At 41.6% G+C, this 16,867-nt stretch overlaps 1 protein-coding gene across 3 annotated transcripts in view; it reads right to left on the reverse strand.

Annotated features, from left to right (window-relative positions):
* OTOS (otospiralin) overlaps window positions 1–16,867 on the reverse strand; it is a 28,585-nt gene that overhangs the window by 1,732 nt on the left and 9,986 nt on the right. Inside the window, exons 1-2 of one of the 3 annotated variants that reach the window (XM_077348998.1) lie at window positions 574–732; window positions 243–336 (exon numbers count right to left, since the gene is read on the reverse strand). In XM_077348998.1, coding sequence (XP_077205113.1) covers window positions 243–300 — 58 coding nt within the window. In that variant the 5' untranslated portion in view covers window positions 301–336; window positions 574–732. Of the gene's footprint in view, window positions 1–242; window positions 337–558; window positions 733–16,867 lie in introns of those variants that run through there. The other 2 variants (XM_077348999.1, XM_077349000.1) reach the window with 2 other exon arrangements.

Consider the following 16,867-nt stretch of genomic DNA (forward strand, 5'->3'; position numbering starts at 1 on the left):
AAGATTCATCACCACCAGATCTGTAACGGAAAGAACTTACAGCAAACTGCTAAGCTTCTCATTTCTTGACTGTCTGAATAAAGACTCTTCTGTTCTCCCCCTCACCCATCATAGATCTCTAAAATATCTGCTAATGAGGGAATTAAATGTAACATATTAAGATCCTCTTTAATGGCAGGACTATATGCACAGAAGCAGACCACTGGTCATACCAAAGGAGATATATTTAACAATCAAGATACCTGTCAGTGCATTTGCCAACATACAGACGCAAGCTATGCCCACAGAGATTAACTTCATCTTTCTTGGACTTTATGATTTTTCTTTCTGAAGTATCTGTACGAATGATAAATATCAGAATATTGTAAGACAAACTCTGTTGTGTATTTCTCTTCTGCATTAAATATTTTTAATTTGTAGACAACACCATCATTTGAACACATCCTCTTTAAATTTTTAATTGCCAATATATATATCTTGCAAAACATTTTTTTCTTTTCCAGATTTTGTCTAAATTCAAAGTTTTCTTGCATCTTGCATCAGAATGAAATGTAATACCTTGAAAGCACTTACGACTGTGGTTGATTTTGGTTTTGCCTCAGGAATTCTCTTTTCCCTCCTCTCAGATCTGTCGAGCTCTGTAGTTGCAAGAACCTGAATGAGCTTCTATTGCTGCAAAATAGCTGTACTGTTTAAAGGAGTCTGGAGGGGAGTTTGTCAGGGAAGGAGCGTCACATCTATAGTACACCAATCTGGCTTTTTCATCCTAATCTTCAGATGTTTACAGTGTGATCTGAAGATGACTTGCTAACTTCGCACAGACATGGCAATGGTGGAACCTACTGACTTTCACTAGTGCAAGGTTTTGAATTATGATAACTGCACATTATTTTGTAACATAATCAAGCATACCTGGAAACACTGCAGCAACTGGATTTTTTCTGATGGAAGTAGATTATTCCATACCTTTTGTTTGTCCCAATAAACTCTATGGTGCTTCTTTGGACCCACACAGGAAAAGGAAAATGAACAGGGGTATGAGTACTCTTCCCTCTTGTGCTGGCAGAAAACATATGGGATCCAACCCTACCTATAGGCCACTGTTGAATGAACAGTAATAGAATGATAGTCTAAGAAGAGTTGCTTTTTATACCCTGCTTTTTACTATGCTAAGGAGTCTCAACGTGGCTTATAGGCATCTTCCCTTCTTCTCCCCAGAATAGACACCCTGTGTGGTATTTGAGGCTGTGAAAGCTCTGATAGAACTGCTCCGTGAGAACAGTGACTAGTTCAACAGCTGGCTACTTGTGGAATAGGAAAATAAACCCAGCTCTCCAGATTAGAGGCTGCTGCTGTTAACCACTGGCACCATGCTGACTGTCTAGCAATACAGTTTGGGCTAAATTCAGTTCATAATGCCATTTTAGAAGTACAGAAATGTAATCCAGTTTATTCCTTTTTACACCAGTAAAGCCAGTGACCTGACTTGCGGTAGCACATCTGCCTTGGAAGAGCATGCACAGCTCATAAATCATCTTAAATTCTAGTAGTATGGTTTTATTGGGTTGCCCAATAGTCCAATTTCTTCTCTACAAATGTAGAACTTTTCAACCAGAAGGCTTAAAAAAATCCTGTCAGCATAGATTGCTTTTGAAATATGTAGCCATAACTTTAGTTGATTTTCCTTTGCTGTTCTTTGCACATTACTGTTTATGAATTCCAGAAGACAGCAAGGATTGTTGAATCACTTCACAGCAATGCTACTGAAAGAAGCAGAACCAGATAATTTGTGCAGTTGCAAAGACTAAAGTCCTGTATTTGAAGTGAAACAAGGAGTCACCATCATATTGCTGTACATGGAGCTTGGAGGAGATGGTGCTTTCAAAGGAATGCTCTGTCCATGCTGAAGTCCACACACATTTTGGAGAACAGTTGATCATCACATTTATTTTCCCTGTTCATTCTTTGCATATCTCAGGAAATGCTTTGTTTTAGTCATGGAGCTTTTGCGCGATGATCATTCATCCTTCTGTAAGAACAAACCTATAAGAATGAGGCCAACTTTTAAAAAGTTACACCAGTGCCCCGTTGTCTACAGCTTGCGACAGCCTTCCAAGTATAGTTCATGCTGCTAGTGTACGGTGAGCAATGTCTCAGATTAAACACATCCACAACCCATCCCATGAATGTGATTCCATCAACAGTTCTCATAGTATGCAACTCATGTACACTAATTCTCAGTATCTTCCTTTGAACTTCTCTTCATTTAGGGGTAGAGCACTCTTTCACTGCCCAAAAACAGAATAGGGGGTAAGAATTTATAATACAATGACTTTTCTATTCTATTTCCTTGTACTTCCTGAAGAAATTCATTTCTGTCCTGGAATTGGGTAAGAATATTCCATGGTTTTGTAGGTTGAGAAAAATCTTATTCAGCCTATACCTTTGCTGTTACACACAACTATGTCAGATCTGCTGACATTGGTTGACTCTAATTCAAATAAGAGATTTGACGTGGCTGTTTTGTTTTAAAATGTGGCATAGTGAGCTAACTTTCCACTTTCTTGAGGAAAATGCAAAGCAGGGGAACAAAAATAATCCCATCTGGGCCAATTTGTTGGAGACCCCAAAAATGGCAATTCCCACATGGCAACCTGCTTAAACCTGCCATATTATTATAGACTTATGGAAACATAGAGCTGGAAGGGGCCATCTAGTCCAACCACCTGCTTAATGCAGGATCACATCCAGGATAACTATCTGTCCAGCCGCGGCTTGAAGCCTGCCAGTGAGGGGGAGCTCACCACCTCCTTAGGCAGTCGATTCTACTGCTGAACTATTCTGACTGCGAAAAAATGTTTCCTGACATCTAGCCAATATCGTTCTCCATATCAGCAATCATGTCTTCTCTCGGCCTCCTCTTCTCCAGGCTGAACATTCCGAAGTCCTATGCTTTCCTCATAGGGCTTGGTCCCCAGGCCCTGGATCATTCTAGTTACTCATCTCTGAACTCTCTCAATTTTGTCCACATCTTTTTTAAAATGAGGCCTCCAGAACAGCACACAGTACTCCAGGTGAGATCTCACCAATGCAGTATATACAGTGGGGCTATAGACATCTTGTGATGTCATCTCTATTGATACAGGCCAAAACTTCATTTGCTGCCTTTACCGCTGCATCACACTGCTCATAGTTAACTTGCAGTCCACAAATACTCCAAGATCATGTTCATACACACCCTTCCGCAGGGAAGGAGGGTGAGCCAGTGTGCCCTCAAAATATGCTTTTGAGGGCAGGGCCTGGCTTCTGTGGCCTCCCAGGCTCTTCACTGACCAGCCGTCATAGAATGTATTGAGATATTTAATGGAAGAGCCCTCTCTTGCTGGAAAATACAACATTTGCATCACACAGTTGTGATGACTTCATTTCTGAAGGATTTTTCATGTTGCTAGTCACCTATATACGTGTTCCCAGAGTTAAAGCAAAATGAAGTTTGAGGAGTTAATAAAATTGTACCACTAAAGTTTTTTTTTTTTTTTAACAGAACAAGAAAAGGGAATCTTTGGCTTGCAGCTTTCCAAGTGTGCCTCCAATGGGTATAAAAGAACTTTGGTGTTGAGGACAATTGATCAATTTTATTTCTGTTTTTGTTTTTTCATTCTGAATCTCTGGAGCAGAAAAGCTGACTCTGATTTTGACTTGCTTGGTGAGGATATATGTAAATTCCTAACTCAGCATGCCAAATCAAATTCCATTCTAGCTGGAGCCTGTCCAAAGAGTACCTTCTGTACTTTCTTGTACCATGCAGCATTTTTAATATGCTGAAAACACACGCATTTGCCTGCCTCCTAATCTCCATCTGTAGCAGCAGTAGTGTGGGGGCACTGCTCACAATGCCCACAGTAGACTGCCTCCCTATGACTTTGTATTTATTGTCATGTGCCCAGCAGGAACTGGACACTCCAAAAAAAAATATAGCAAGTCTTGACAAAGCAGCCATTACATTTCCCAGGTGAAACGTGCAATAACAGTGCTGGCTGAAAGAACTCTATATTCTCCATGCTGTTATCTCTGATAAAACAGTTTCTTTGTTCAACAGTTACATATGATTATTTCACCTCCATTAGCTGTGAAGCACATTAATCGGTATGCTGAGATATGCAAAGCCAATTTTGTAATGATATTATTTTGAAAAGTCACATATTCATTGACGTTTTGGGTGGCATTCTTATTGCTGAAGTTAGTGGGATCTTTTAAATCAATAGGTTTAAATCTCTCTCTGTTTTATATCAAAGGGACAAGAAGTTCTTACTATGCATCTTTGCAACTGTTGCTCGTAGGTAGTTCAAGGTTGTCCATGAAACAGATCTGCACCAAGCTCTCTGATTTCATAGGGACATCTACAGAGTCATCAACAGATAGAAGAAGTACAACTGCAGATAGAAGAATCCCCGCTGCTCTGCTTTACATTGTCGATTATCGCTGCTTTTAAATCTTTCTTGGATGAGTGTTCTTGGATGAGAGCCAGTTTGGTGTAGTGGTTAGGAGCTTTGGTATGATCACAAGTCACAATGTTGTCTGCATTGTTTGAAAGTATAAAGGCTGGAATTTCCAACACCATTTAAAGACAGATGGCCTATGGACCTCCTGTTTCAGGACTCATAAATAGACACTTCATGCCTTCAATGCATTACAATTCCTAAGCTCTAAGTACACACCAACTCGATGAAGCACACTCCAACTTGAAAGCCAGTTTGGTGTAGTGGTTAGGAGTGCGGACTTCTAATCTGGCATGCCAGGTTCGATTCTGCGCTCCCCCACATGCAACCAGCTGGGTGACCTTGGGCTCGTCATGGCACTGATAAAACTGTTCTGACCGAGCAGTGATATCAGGGCTCTCTCAGCCTCACCCACCCCACAGGGTGTCTGTTGTGGGGAGAGGAATGGGAAGGCGACTGTAAGCCGCTTTGAGCCTCTATCGGGTAGAGAAAAACGGCATATAAGAACCAACTCTTCTTCTTCTGTTTCTGTTGTAGCTGCCCTGCCTTGCCAGTCTGCCAGGAGGACTCAGTGTTTTTGGAACCAGACAGCTGCTGCAGGCTTTCTCCAAACCTTTCCAGGCAGGAAAACGGTATATGGCAGGGGTGGCCAAACTGTGGCTCTCCAGATGTCCATGGACTACAAGTCCCATGAGCCCCAGCCAGCACATGCTTTGAGCAACATATATGAGTACATTGCTCTTTGGAGAATGTGAATGGGTTCACATGTGACCACGGGAATATATATTACCCTCGGCAGTCTGTTTACTGCACTGGCTTTGATCATTCTACAGAATGGCCTAAATTATCACCTTTCTTATTTGCTCATTCATACCATTGGAATTAAAGGGTTCCACCCCCTTCCCAATAATGCATTTCACTAATCAGTGGGCTTAAAGGAAGGACTTTCTGCAGATGCTTCTCTGAGGCTGCAGCAGGCCTCCAAGTCACTATTCAGAAGGCAGGAATCAATGGAAGCTTTCAGAAGGACTAGGAAGCACCGCAGCACGGCACTTGTTTGTGTGACTTGCTCCCAGGTGGGGAAAGTTTCTAGAACTGGCAACAATGAATGCCTTGTCCCAGGGTGGGCCTAAATACGGCGATCAGAAAGGGACACACAAGCCAGTTTTCCACAATAGGATATCCTTTGGAAGAAAGGCCCCGGCGGTCTGCTTTATTTCCTAACACATATTTGCTTTTGATTTTTGCAGCCAGTCCAAGAAGAGTCAAGCTATTATAAGCCCACAATAATCTGCAGAGTACTCTAAGTGATACAGTGAAATGTGGTGGAAACTATTTCAGAGTGATTAAACATGTCCTCTTTAATCAGTGGCAATACACTTCCAAAGCTGTAATATTTATTTATAGAAAAAAAAGGCAGTTAAACCATTAGAGGGAAGCAAATAAGCTTTGACAGGCAAGTATAACCTAAAATTGGGGTGGGTGGGTGTTTTTGTCTTTGATTTGTGCTCCGTGACTTACCAATTTCTGTATTCTTGGGGTCCCCTAGTCAACTTATGAAGGTCTTAGGGGCTAGTGTGTGTGTATGAACAGGGAAAGAGGGTGTGTGTGTGTGTTGAAGCAGCCATATCCCTATTGGCTTGGTGTCCATGCTGTGTATTTTAAATCTTTATTGTGAACACACAATCATTGTGCTCCAGTTACCATGACCAGTCTATCACAAATCTACCCAAACATAAAGAGAGTCCATTATACAAAGTGTCCTGAAAAGGGAACTAAGGAAATGTTGTATTGTTGTAGCAATGCAGAAGCAAACATTATTTTTTAAAAAATGTTTTACTGTTGTGGTGTTTACCCATAGCAACATGGAAGTGTATTTTTTTTAAATTAATTTTGGGATTAGGAGGGGGATGGAAATTTGAGTCCCCAAAACAGCCACTGTGAAGGGATTGGTGGCTTGCATTGATTTTTTAAATTTTCAAATAATCACATAAAATGCACTAATTCAACATATTAAAGACGTAATCATCATAATTTAAAAGCATCACATTTCTAACTACACATGGAATAGACCAACATAGAATGGACCAAACATGTTTCAACCCTGAGGGGTCTTCTTCAGTGCTCAAATTATTGTGAGGAATGCACTCATGCATAAAATCAAACATGTTCCTATCACGTGTTCGTAAGCAGGAGGCAGCGCATGTTTTAAACTTCTGTGCAGAAATGGTCTGGGTTTTTCCTGGAGGTGCCATCACATTGTCACTGATGCTACCCTGCCTGTCTCTTCCTGGTTGCCAGGCTGTGCCAGGCCATTTGCAGGCATTGTTTGAATCTCTCCCCCCCCCCCCCCATTTTACAATCCCAGCCCAACTGCATTTTGCCTGACTAGAAATCTCTCTTTGTTGTTAGATTAAAATGTATCATATCTTGTAATCCATTTATTCACTGATTTTTTTAAAATCATATATTTTACCACTTTGGGTCCCAATGTGAAAAGCTCTCACTGCCACTTTTGGAAGAAAACCTTACAATTTATAGAGGTTTTTTTCTGAAGCATTTATGTCTCATTAACCATTCTGGGCTGGTTTGTACCATTTCTAACCTTGTGGTAGATGTGTAGCATTTCTTATAATGTTTTTAAATAATTTACACACCTCCTCCAGAAGTTCCTCCCCCCCCCTTTCAACCTAATTTGCTACCTATTGACACAACACCACTGGCAAGATTTTATCAGGAAGTGTATATGAAGAGTTCTCATTTCATACCTGCCTCAGTTATTCACTGAGGTATGCGAGGTTAATACAGAATCTGTGAAACTGGCTACACAGTTTCTATTATTTTCTCATAGGGAGAAAATATTCTATTGTACTCACATTACAGTTAGGTAGATTGTAGCTGCAATCTGTAGTTTTAAGAAAGGTTTCCCCAATAAATTGCTTTTCAGATTGATTGAACACTGTACTGCCACTGTAATATTAAGCAATCAAAACAATTCATTGTTTACCTGCCACAAACCACTAAATATTTTAAACATAAAACATAATTAAACGTGTTCTGTTGTCTGGGGATAGCTATGTTTTAGTACCAGCCCCCCCCCCAATTGCCCCTGTTATGCGATCTTTCCTTCTCCATGCTTAATCTAAGTGCCGTTGCAAATAGAGAGCTATCATATTAATTCAGACATCAGCAGTTATATTGATTAAATGATAGATGAGAAAATGGAACCAGTGGCAAAGTGGGGCCATATCCTTTATTCATTTATTGCATTTTGAAATGGCCTTCCCACTTAATGCCCTCCAGTTTAGACGCAGCAACAAAAATTCCAGGACATAGGAATGAATAATGACAAAGGTTGAGTATAGTCCACCGCAGAAAAGGTTCATAGAATCACAATTCCATATTTCAGGTTCAGTGTTATGAGGCTGGTGATGCAATTCAGTTATTTGAAAGTAAAAAAAAGAGGAACGGGGTCACCACAGGACACACACCACAAGAATGCACAGTCTACAACCTTCTGTGGATTCTACTCAGAATACAGCTGTAGATTAACTGAGAGGGAAAATCCAACCAGAGAAGAAGGAACCAAGGCTAGCAGACTACATGGTATAACAGAACTGAGGGAGGGAACCAAAACTTGGAGCTTCCCTAACACAGAAGGTAACTTTTACTGCCAAGTGAAGGAGTCAAAAGACTCCCTTTTCATTTTCATTTTTGTTGCATTAGGAGTTTTCTAGGGCTCAGGGATTCCGGTGGAAATTGTCTGCTTGAAGGCACAGAATTGCTACCATTTTATTTTTCATGTACTGTAGCACTTTCATTGTGGCTTGTGTTAGAATGAATGAATCTTTAATTTTTTTCATGTCATTTTTTATGTTGCATGCCACCATAGACTCTACTGAGTAGAAGGCTGGCAAATCAAGCACTCAATGAAATCAGGAGAAAGCCCAGAACTTTTATTAAAACTCACTTTCACATGCATGTTTTTATGGGAATGGACTCCCAGATGCACCACTGAAAGTGTTTTCTGTTGTTATAATTCTTCCTAACTTGAAGTGTTTCCCAGGTTTATGCACAAATTTGTATCAATCTGTGCAGGGCTTTCATGCAGTTTTGTGCAGAATATTTACCAGAGTATAGATGTTACAAGGAGAGAGTTATAGGAGTGGGATGGGTAGGGGGTGAGTTCTTAGATGTTACTGGCAGCCCGACCTCAACTAAATGCCTGGTGGAAGAGCTCTGATTTGCAGGACCCATGGAACTGGGTACATTTCCAACATTTCCAACATTTCCTCTGGGAGCTCATTCCACCAGATAGTCCAGGCCAGGGACCACCAGCCTGTTGTGGGCCAGGGACCACCAGCCTGTTGGAACTGGCTGAATATAATGTTCTTCAGGGGAACTATTCAGATATGCTGTATGTGGACCTCAAATGGCTTTGAAGGTCAAAGCCTTGAACCTAATCTGTTACTCTACTGGGAGCCAATGCAGCTGCCTAAGCACAGGTTATATGTGAGCCCTCCAAGGTGTTCTAGTGAGGACTCTGGTACTTGCATTTTGGACCAGTTGTAGTTTCTAGAGTAGGGACAAGGGAAGGCATGTGTAGAGCAAGTTATGGAAGTCTAATCTGGAGGTGACTGTTGCTTGGATAACTGTGGCTAGGTGGTCTGGACCCCAGTAGGGCGCTAGTAGCCTAGCCTGGCATAAATGAAAAACACCTACTGAGCTACTTTAGTGATTTGTGCCACCATAGAAAGTGAGACATCAAGTATCACCCCCAGATTCCTGGTGGTCTGTCCAGCAGTAAGTTGTATGCCATTCAGGCTGGGTAGGCACGCCTCCTGCACCAGGCCTTTTCTACCCAGCCACAGGACCTGCATCTTCTACCCAGCATCAGGACCTGACTCTGCTTTAACCAGTCAGTCACAGCCTCCAGAAACCTGGCCAGTTGGTACTGTCCCCTGGATCCCGGCGTTAGTGAGGTGGCGAAATAGCAGCTCATAGTCAACAATATTGAATGCTGCTGTAAGGTCTAACATCATGAGCAGCACTGATCCACCTTGGTCCAGCTGTCCCTGAGGATCATGAAGATGACCAGTGCCATCTCTACTCCATAGCCAGGATGGAAACTGGACTGAAAGGGGTCTAGGATCAAAGTTTCCTCTAGGTACACTCGAAGTTGATCCACAGCCACCTGTTTAACTATATTTCCCAAGATCACTAGTTGCAAAATGGGATGTTAATTGCTGGGGTCCTGCAGATCTAAGGATGGTTTCTTCAGAAGATGCCAAAACACAGCTCCCTCCAGTTCCTCCAGGAATTGCCCTAAAGAGAGGGAGATATTGATGATCTTTGGGATGGAACCTCCCATCTGCTCATCGTTTTTAAAAGTCATGAGGGGTATGGGGTCCAATGAGCATGTAGTTGGCCTCACCAAAGCTAGCAAACTATCCACTTCTTCCTGGGATAGACATTGCAAAAGCAATGGGAATCTTTGTATATTTTCCCCTGCAGAAGCATGAAGAAGCTCAGGATTAACTTGTTTTGAAAGAGAAGGAAGAAAGAGGTAAATTGCCCTCTTGTTCCCTTGCTGTTTGCTTCCATGACAGAGTTGAACTGTCTGGTTTTTTGCCAGAAGGGGAAAATAAAGGTGTAAACAACCAATGCCTATAAACTTATCCAAGATCTAAAGGAGTGAGGATAGCATACCATAGATAGTTTGTCTCTTAGCGCCACCTACTGTATACATTGGAGAACATTGGTCTTTTTTAAAGGGGGTAGCTGTTTTGATCTGAAGTAGCACAACAAAAATATAGTCTTGTATCCAAAATACACAATGTGAAACACATGTATTTGTTTAATCTGAAACATCCTGTGCATTCCTCGTGCAGCCTGCTTTCTCTTGCCTATCTACAGGAAAGTTATGATGGTTTTTCATTTAGTCTGAGGAAGCGTGCATACACTCGAAAGTTCATGCCTTGAATAAATGTTGTTGGTCTTAAAGGTGCTATTGGACTCTGTTTTTACTGGTCTTGTTCATGAGCTCTTCTGGATTCTGAGTCTCTCTGAACCGGAGGAGAAGAGCATACCAGACAATGACTTTCAAGTGTATTCAAGTGTATTGTGCACACCAGGATGAACTGCATGACTGACAGGTTTCAAGATCTTTCTTTGCTCAAAATATCAGACTGAATGATCAGTCCATTCATAGCTATCAGAAGTAAGGAGGCAGGAATGGTGGAGGAAAAACTCTTTTCTTTCCAAAATGACACTTAGCAAGGCCAAAGGTCAAAAATCATATCAAGATTTTTGGTTGCTAAAGAAACATTTCTAGCTGCTACCCTGAACTGTGGAACAGAGTCAAGATGTATTTTTGTGCCTTCCCAACATCATATGTATTTCACAAATAAAACATAACCTAGTAAGTAAACAAATTTATTTAGTGGTTTTAGCAATTTGAAAGGGTAAATTTGCATTTCACCCATAATGCATTATCTTGACAGGTTTAATGGGATGGTTGAACTTGGTGCAGAGATATCCGTTCCTCAACACCAGCCTGGAAGGCACTAAGAAGAAATCTTAGATTCTCACATTCAGTAATTTTCAGTTTATTTTTTTACTTGGAAAGAAACTGGGTGACTCCACTGAAGCTTCACCAAAGTAAATATGTTGTTGGGAAGGCACAAAAATACATCTTGACTCTGTTCCACAGTTCAGGGTAGCAGCTGGAAATGTTTCTTTAGCAACACATACACTCATAATAAAGAATTTATTCATAGTAACCAGACAACAAATCCACAGCCAAGCAAACTTTAACAATTGGGTGCTCTGGATCTCTTATAAGATGTTGAAAACAGATTTTATAAAAATATTTTAATTCATTTCAGTGTTTGTAACAGTTTGTCTTTTACTACTGTTTATATTTTAGAACTTCCCTGTATTGTCAAGCACCACTCAGAAGAAGATAGTTTGAAGACGGGATGGAATTAATTATTCTGAGGCCTCGGGTGAAAGTCAAGGGTGGGGTCCCAATCAAGTGTAGGGCAGTAGGATGAGAGCACAGCCTCTGCCACCATGCTGCCCTTGAAGTCATGGCATCAGCAGCTGTGGCGCTGCAGGGTAGTACAAGGCCCCATGGCCTCTATGCTTCTCTGTCATGACCTCAAGACTCATGGTGGCAACAGAGAAGGCAGCAGCTGACAACCAGGGCAACTTGTTCTATATGGTCAGAGGGGCAACTCAGGGCCTCTTTAGGGTCTGGGCCAGTAGCCCCAGATGCCTCCTTGTTTAGACTACCAGCGCTTGTCATTATTACAGAATGACAGCTCTCTCCAGTGCAATCTTACGTAGAGTTACTTCATGGGCATAGATTGGAATAACTCTGCACAAGAGTGCACTTTTGGGTGCTCATCTGTGATAATATCATTCAGTGATTTTAAAGTGCCATCAACTTTTCATCATGGCTGAGGTTTCCCTCAGTGAAAGTCTGAAATTGTTTTTTTCATTCCTAGAAGCACTTATCTCCTTTTTCTCTAACATTCCCATTAGCATCACTCCTTGGCGCTCGTCCAGAACCTGTTTTTAGAGAATAGACTGTGTGAGCCTGTGGCGGCAAACATGAACAGGGAGTATGTGGTGCCACAAAGTTGAGCAAATTCTTAATTCTAAGCTAAGCTTTCATGGATAAGTGGGCTCTAGCCTGTAATAAAATTGCATTGGTCTTTTAAGATACCACAGGATTCTAGTTTATTTTAACTATTTTCCAGAGATCCATGTTTTGGACTCCAAATCTCTGTCTGACTCAACACACATACTGAAATCAATAGGGTCTAAGTTTGCAAGGTTGAATATTGCAATGAAAAGTGTGAGGGTGGTAGAATTCTGACGGGAAGTTAGGGCTGCACATTTGTCCCAGCCAGTTGCAAGGAAGGCCACTGTTCTGATTCCACTACATAGCCTTGAAGGGAAGGAGCAAGCGGTTCTTAGCTGCTTTGTGGTAGAATAATAATTATTGTTTTATAGTACGCAACTTTATTATACATTACTGGACCCATCTAAACAAAGTATCTGATTTCTGAGACAACATAATATATTCCCAGAACCACAAACCACACAAATTATAGGCCCTGATTAAAGCTTTATCATTGGCTTTCCCTAGTTGATTGCTAGCCTTAAAGTTAAAAGCTCTGCAAAAATGTTTTCAAGGCGCCCTCCAAAGGTGGCTCTTAGGACTCAAATGTATGTTGGATCAATTCTCTTTTATGTTGCATGTCCACGTGAGCTGTTGGTTCTGCATGGTAAAGTACTTGCTATTCCACATTCTTGGTTTAGGCAATAGGCACCCAAGGGCTCATTCTGGGTCTGACCTTTGCCACAGTGATGGCACAATTAGTTTATTTATTACATTTATATACCGTCCTCCCCAGAGACTCAAGGCAGTTCACATGGAACATAGGAACAGAAACAATACAGAGGAGTCATTAATCATGAAACATTGCCTGTTCCTGGTTCCTGCCATGGACCAGACTTTGTAAGTAATACTTGTAATACTGCCAAGTTTATTTCTACTTTACTTTGAGTCTGAGTGAGCCTCAGTAGGGTTATCAGTTCCCTACTGGTTGAAAGATTCGTGGAGATTTTGGGAATGGGAGGGGAGCAACCTCAGCAGAGTATAATCCAGTAGAGTCCATTCTTCAAAGAAGCCATTTTCTCCAGAGGAACAGATCTCTGAGATTCTGGGAGATAGCCAGCCACCAACTGGAGGATGGCAACTCGAGCCTGATGGAATTCTGCATCTACATCTCCAGAGAACATCCACTCAAGCAGAGATCAATCTTGGGTTCAGAAGTATTTCATACCCAAACTGAACATGATGGGCCTAGAACTACAGGTTGACTTAAAAGTGTACTTTTAAAATTCTATTTATGCCCCGTGTTATTTCTTCTGTTCTTCCATGCTGTAAATACAGGAACAATCCCTAACCCCAACAAACCCTACACTTCTCACTTAAACAAGCACATTCCTAATTCCTTTGAAACTGGTAAAGAAGCATAAACCTGACTGGCATAATCAATGACTTGTCTCACCAAAACACTGTAAACATGATTTATTATTCCCATCACACACTACTGCCATCCTTCTTCAATTGCTCCACTCTAAGCAGCAGAATTTCTTACCACAAAACCCCCAATCCTGTAATTTAGCTATTATCTTAATAATGGAGGGGCTTCCTCCCTTTCCACCCCCTGCCTCCTCTCACACATCCTTGTAGGCGTCTTTACAACCATGAGAAACTCAGACAGATGATTGCAATTGCTAATGTTTACAGGAGGTAGGCAAGGATACTTTGCTAAGCAACTTCCATGGCTTTCTTGCAGTCTCAAGTGACCACAGCTGTTACACTGAGCTCTGGAGTCCAGTGTAAACATATTAAGGAAGAGTAACGTCTTCTCTAAACTGGTGGAGTCATAAAAGCATGTAGCCTTTCTGTATGGACTGAATTCCTCTGTTACATGTATGCAAACATGGAATGTTGCCAGCTGCTGAAGGGTCTTCCAAGGCTTCTTGTGGGTACACCAGTCTCAGAGAGTTGGTTTGCAAATGAATATTTTGCAGTAGCCAGTAATCATGTGTAAAGGTAAAGGTAAAGGTATCCCCTGTGCAAGCACCGAGTCATGTCTGACCCTTGGGGTGACGCCCTCCAACGTTTTCATGGCAGACTCAATACGGGGTGGTTTGCCAGTGCCTTCCCCAGTCATTACCGTTTACCCCCCAGCAAGCTGGGTACTCATTTTACTGACCTCGGAAGGATGGAAGGCTGAGTCAACCTTGAGCCGGCTGCTGGGATTGAACTCCCAGCCTCATGGGCAAAGCTTTCAGACGGCTGCCTTACCACTCTGCGCCACAAGAGGCTCATAATAATGTGTAGGTGCTGCAATTTTTATTTTTCTGATATAGGAAACAATGTAGCACAGTCACATGAGGCTAGGGAGGATAGGCCGGTTTATTTTCCATTATCTACTGTTCTTGTTTTAAACAAACTTCTTTCATCCTTGCTTTAGACAGGTTCATATGAGTCTCCCACCACATCTTGTTTGGGCCTGATCTGGGTCTTGTTTGTATGCATTAATCATTTGTCATGGGACAAAGCACTGACTTCTCCTCATGAGAGAAACAGGCTTAAGATTCAGGTGAAGGGGAGACTGAGTTCCTGGGAACACCCCAGAAAGAGGCAGCTTCTAGAAGCTCTCTTTGAGGTTCAGGAGCCATCCCAGGAGACTGGATCAGCAATTTTGACCTGGGATACAATCCAGGCTTCCTCTTCAGGTTCTCAAGTCTGACCCCCACCCCAGAGCGTGCCGCATACCATCAGGTCCCTCAAGACCAAGAACTACTTCGACCCTGTCGGCACTAACTGCTATAAGTAGGCATTGTTCCTTTAAGAACCTATATCAGGAATATCTGGAATCCTAATCAGACCAAGATCTCCAATGCCTTGCCTTGCCATCTCCTCGCAGAAGCCTTTAAATCCTTAATCCACTTTCATCCTTTGCTGGAACAACAGATAAGAAGAAGAAGAAGAAGGAGGAGGGAGGAGGGAAGAGGGAAGAGGGAAGAGGGAAGAGGGAAGAGGGAAGAGGGAAGAGGGAGGAGGGAGGAGGGAGGAGGGAGGAGGAGTTGGTTCTTATATGCCACTTTCCCCTACCTGAAGGAGGCTCAAAGCAGCTTACAGTTGCCTTCCCTTTCCTCTTCCAGCCTCAGTCACTTGACTCCTTAAGATGGGCTTTTCTCATCTGTAGAAAAGTGCAAGAGTCCCTGTTGCCCCTTAAAGACTAATAACATCTGTGTCAGGGTATGAGTTTTCTTCTGAAAAAGCGAGCAGTGACTCACAAAGGTTCATACCCTGCCACAGACTTTATTGGCTTTAAGGTTCTACTGGGCTCTTGCTCTTTCCTGCATCTACAGACAGACTAACGTGACTACACCTCTTAATTTTTCTCATCTCTGCAATCCATTTTCTACTTTTGCTCTGCTTTTCTAATAGAAACCACCCATGTCTCCGAGGAGCTAGCAACAGGATGTATGCATCAGACAATTTATCCTCACAACAAGCCTGTGAAGTAGGTTAGGTTGAAAGACTGTGACTGCAATGTGTTTCATTGCTGAATTTCAACCTGAGCCACCCCAATCCGGGTCTTATACTCTTAATTGTTTCACCACATATGGAACTGGGAGTTTAGAGCTTAGAGTTTAGAAATTTGAGTTTAAAAGATTTAACAAATCTATCTACAATTATAAAAGGGCATGAAAATCCAAACAGTTATAAGAATAATGCTAAACTGCATTGTGGACTTCAAATACAGAATATGAAAAATAGAGCAGTTTTATGTAAGCACAGTCTGCAGGAAGCTTGCTTTTATAAGCAGAAAATTGGATGTCTGCTTAATGAAGAACATTTGTCCTGATCTGAATATCTTGTCAGTTATAATAATTCTCTTCAGCTCCTCAACCGTTGTGACATCCTAAAAGAATTATTTTCTAAGAAATATGATCAAAAAAGTCTATAAAAATCACACAAAGAATTTACTGGGCCAGATTCTAAATGCAGGAAATTGTGAGGAAAAAATACAAGCAAAATGAACAGAAACCTACCAACCATGAGATATAAACCCAGCTCAGCATATTGATTCCGACACAAGTGACTTAAGGCCAATTTATGAAAAATCTTTACAATAGGAAGACTCTGCTTTTCATTATTTGGTTCAATCACCAAATCAGATGGAGTGCTTAAGTAATTGCAGCTGATTGTACCTGGGGAAGGGCTGTGCCTATAGAATGCTTTGCCTATAGAATGTACCAGGGCCTATTCTGCACACAATAGATAATGCACTTTCAATGCACTTTAGAAGTAGATTTTCCTGTTCTGCACAGGAAAATCCAGCTGCCAAAGCACATTGAAAGTGTATTATCCTATGTGTTTGGAATGGGCCTAGGTTGAAGGTACCAGGTCTTCCACAGACCACTGCTGTCCTAAATATCACTGACTGTGATGGATCAAGGGTCTGACCCTGTATAAGGCAGATTCATATGTTCATGTGACTCACAGTTGCTTCAGGATGGGAAAGGCCAACCAGAATACGATGCCAGCCACCAAATCAATTGGGTGTATATCTGCGAGGCAGGGAGATGACATTTGGGAGTGAAATTTTTATACAATTAGGAGTCCCAGATCAAGTCCTTAAACATTTGCCCCATAATTACTGCTCATATACATGCTATTTGGAGAAGTCCTAATCTATATAATTTTAATATAATTAATGTCTGTATTATGTGCTTGTAACCAAGTATCACAAGTCACAATGTTGTCT

The sequence above is a fragment of the Paroedura picta genome, chromosome 8 (assembly GCF_049243985.1).
Source record: "Paroedura picta isolate Pp20150507F chromosome 8, Ppicta_v3.0, whole genome shotgun sequence".
NCBI lineage: Eukaryota > Metazoa > Chordata > Lepidosauria > Squamata > Gekkonidae > Paroedura > Paroedura picta.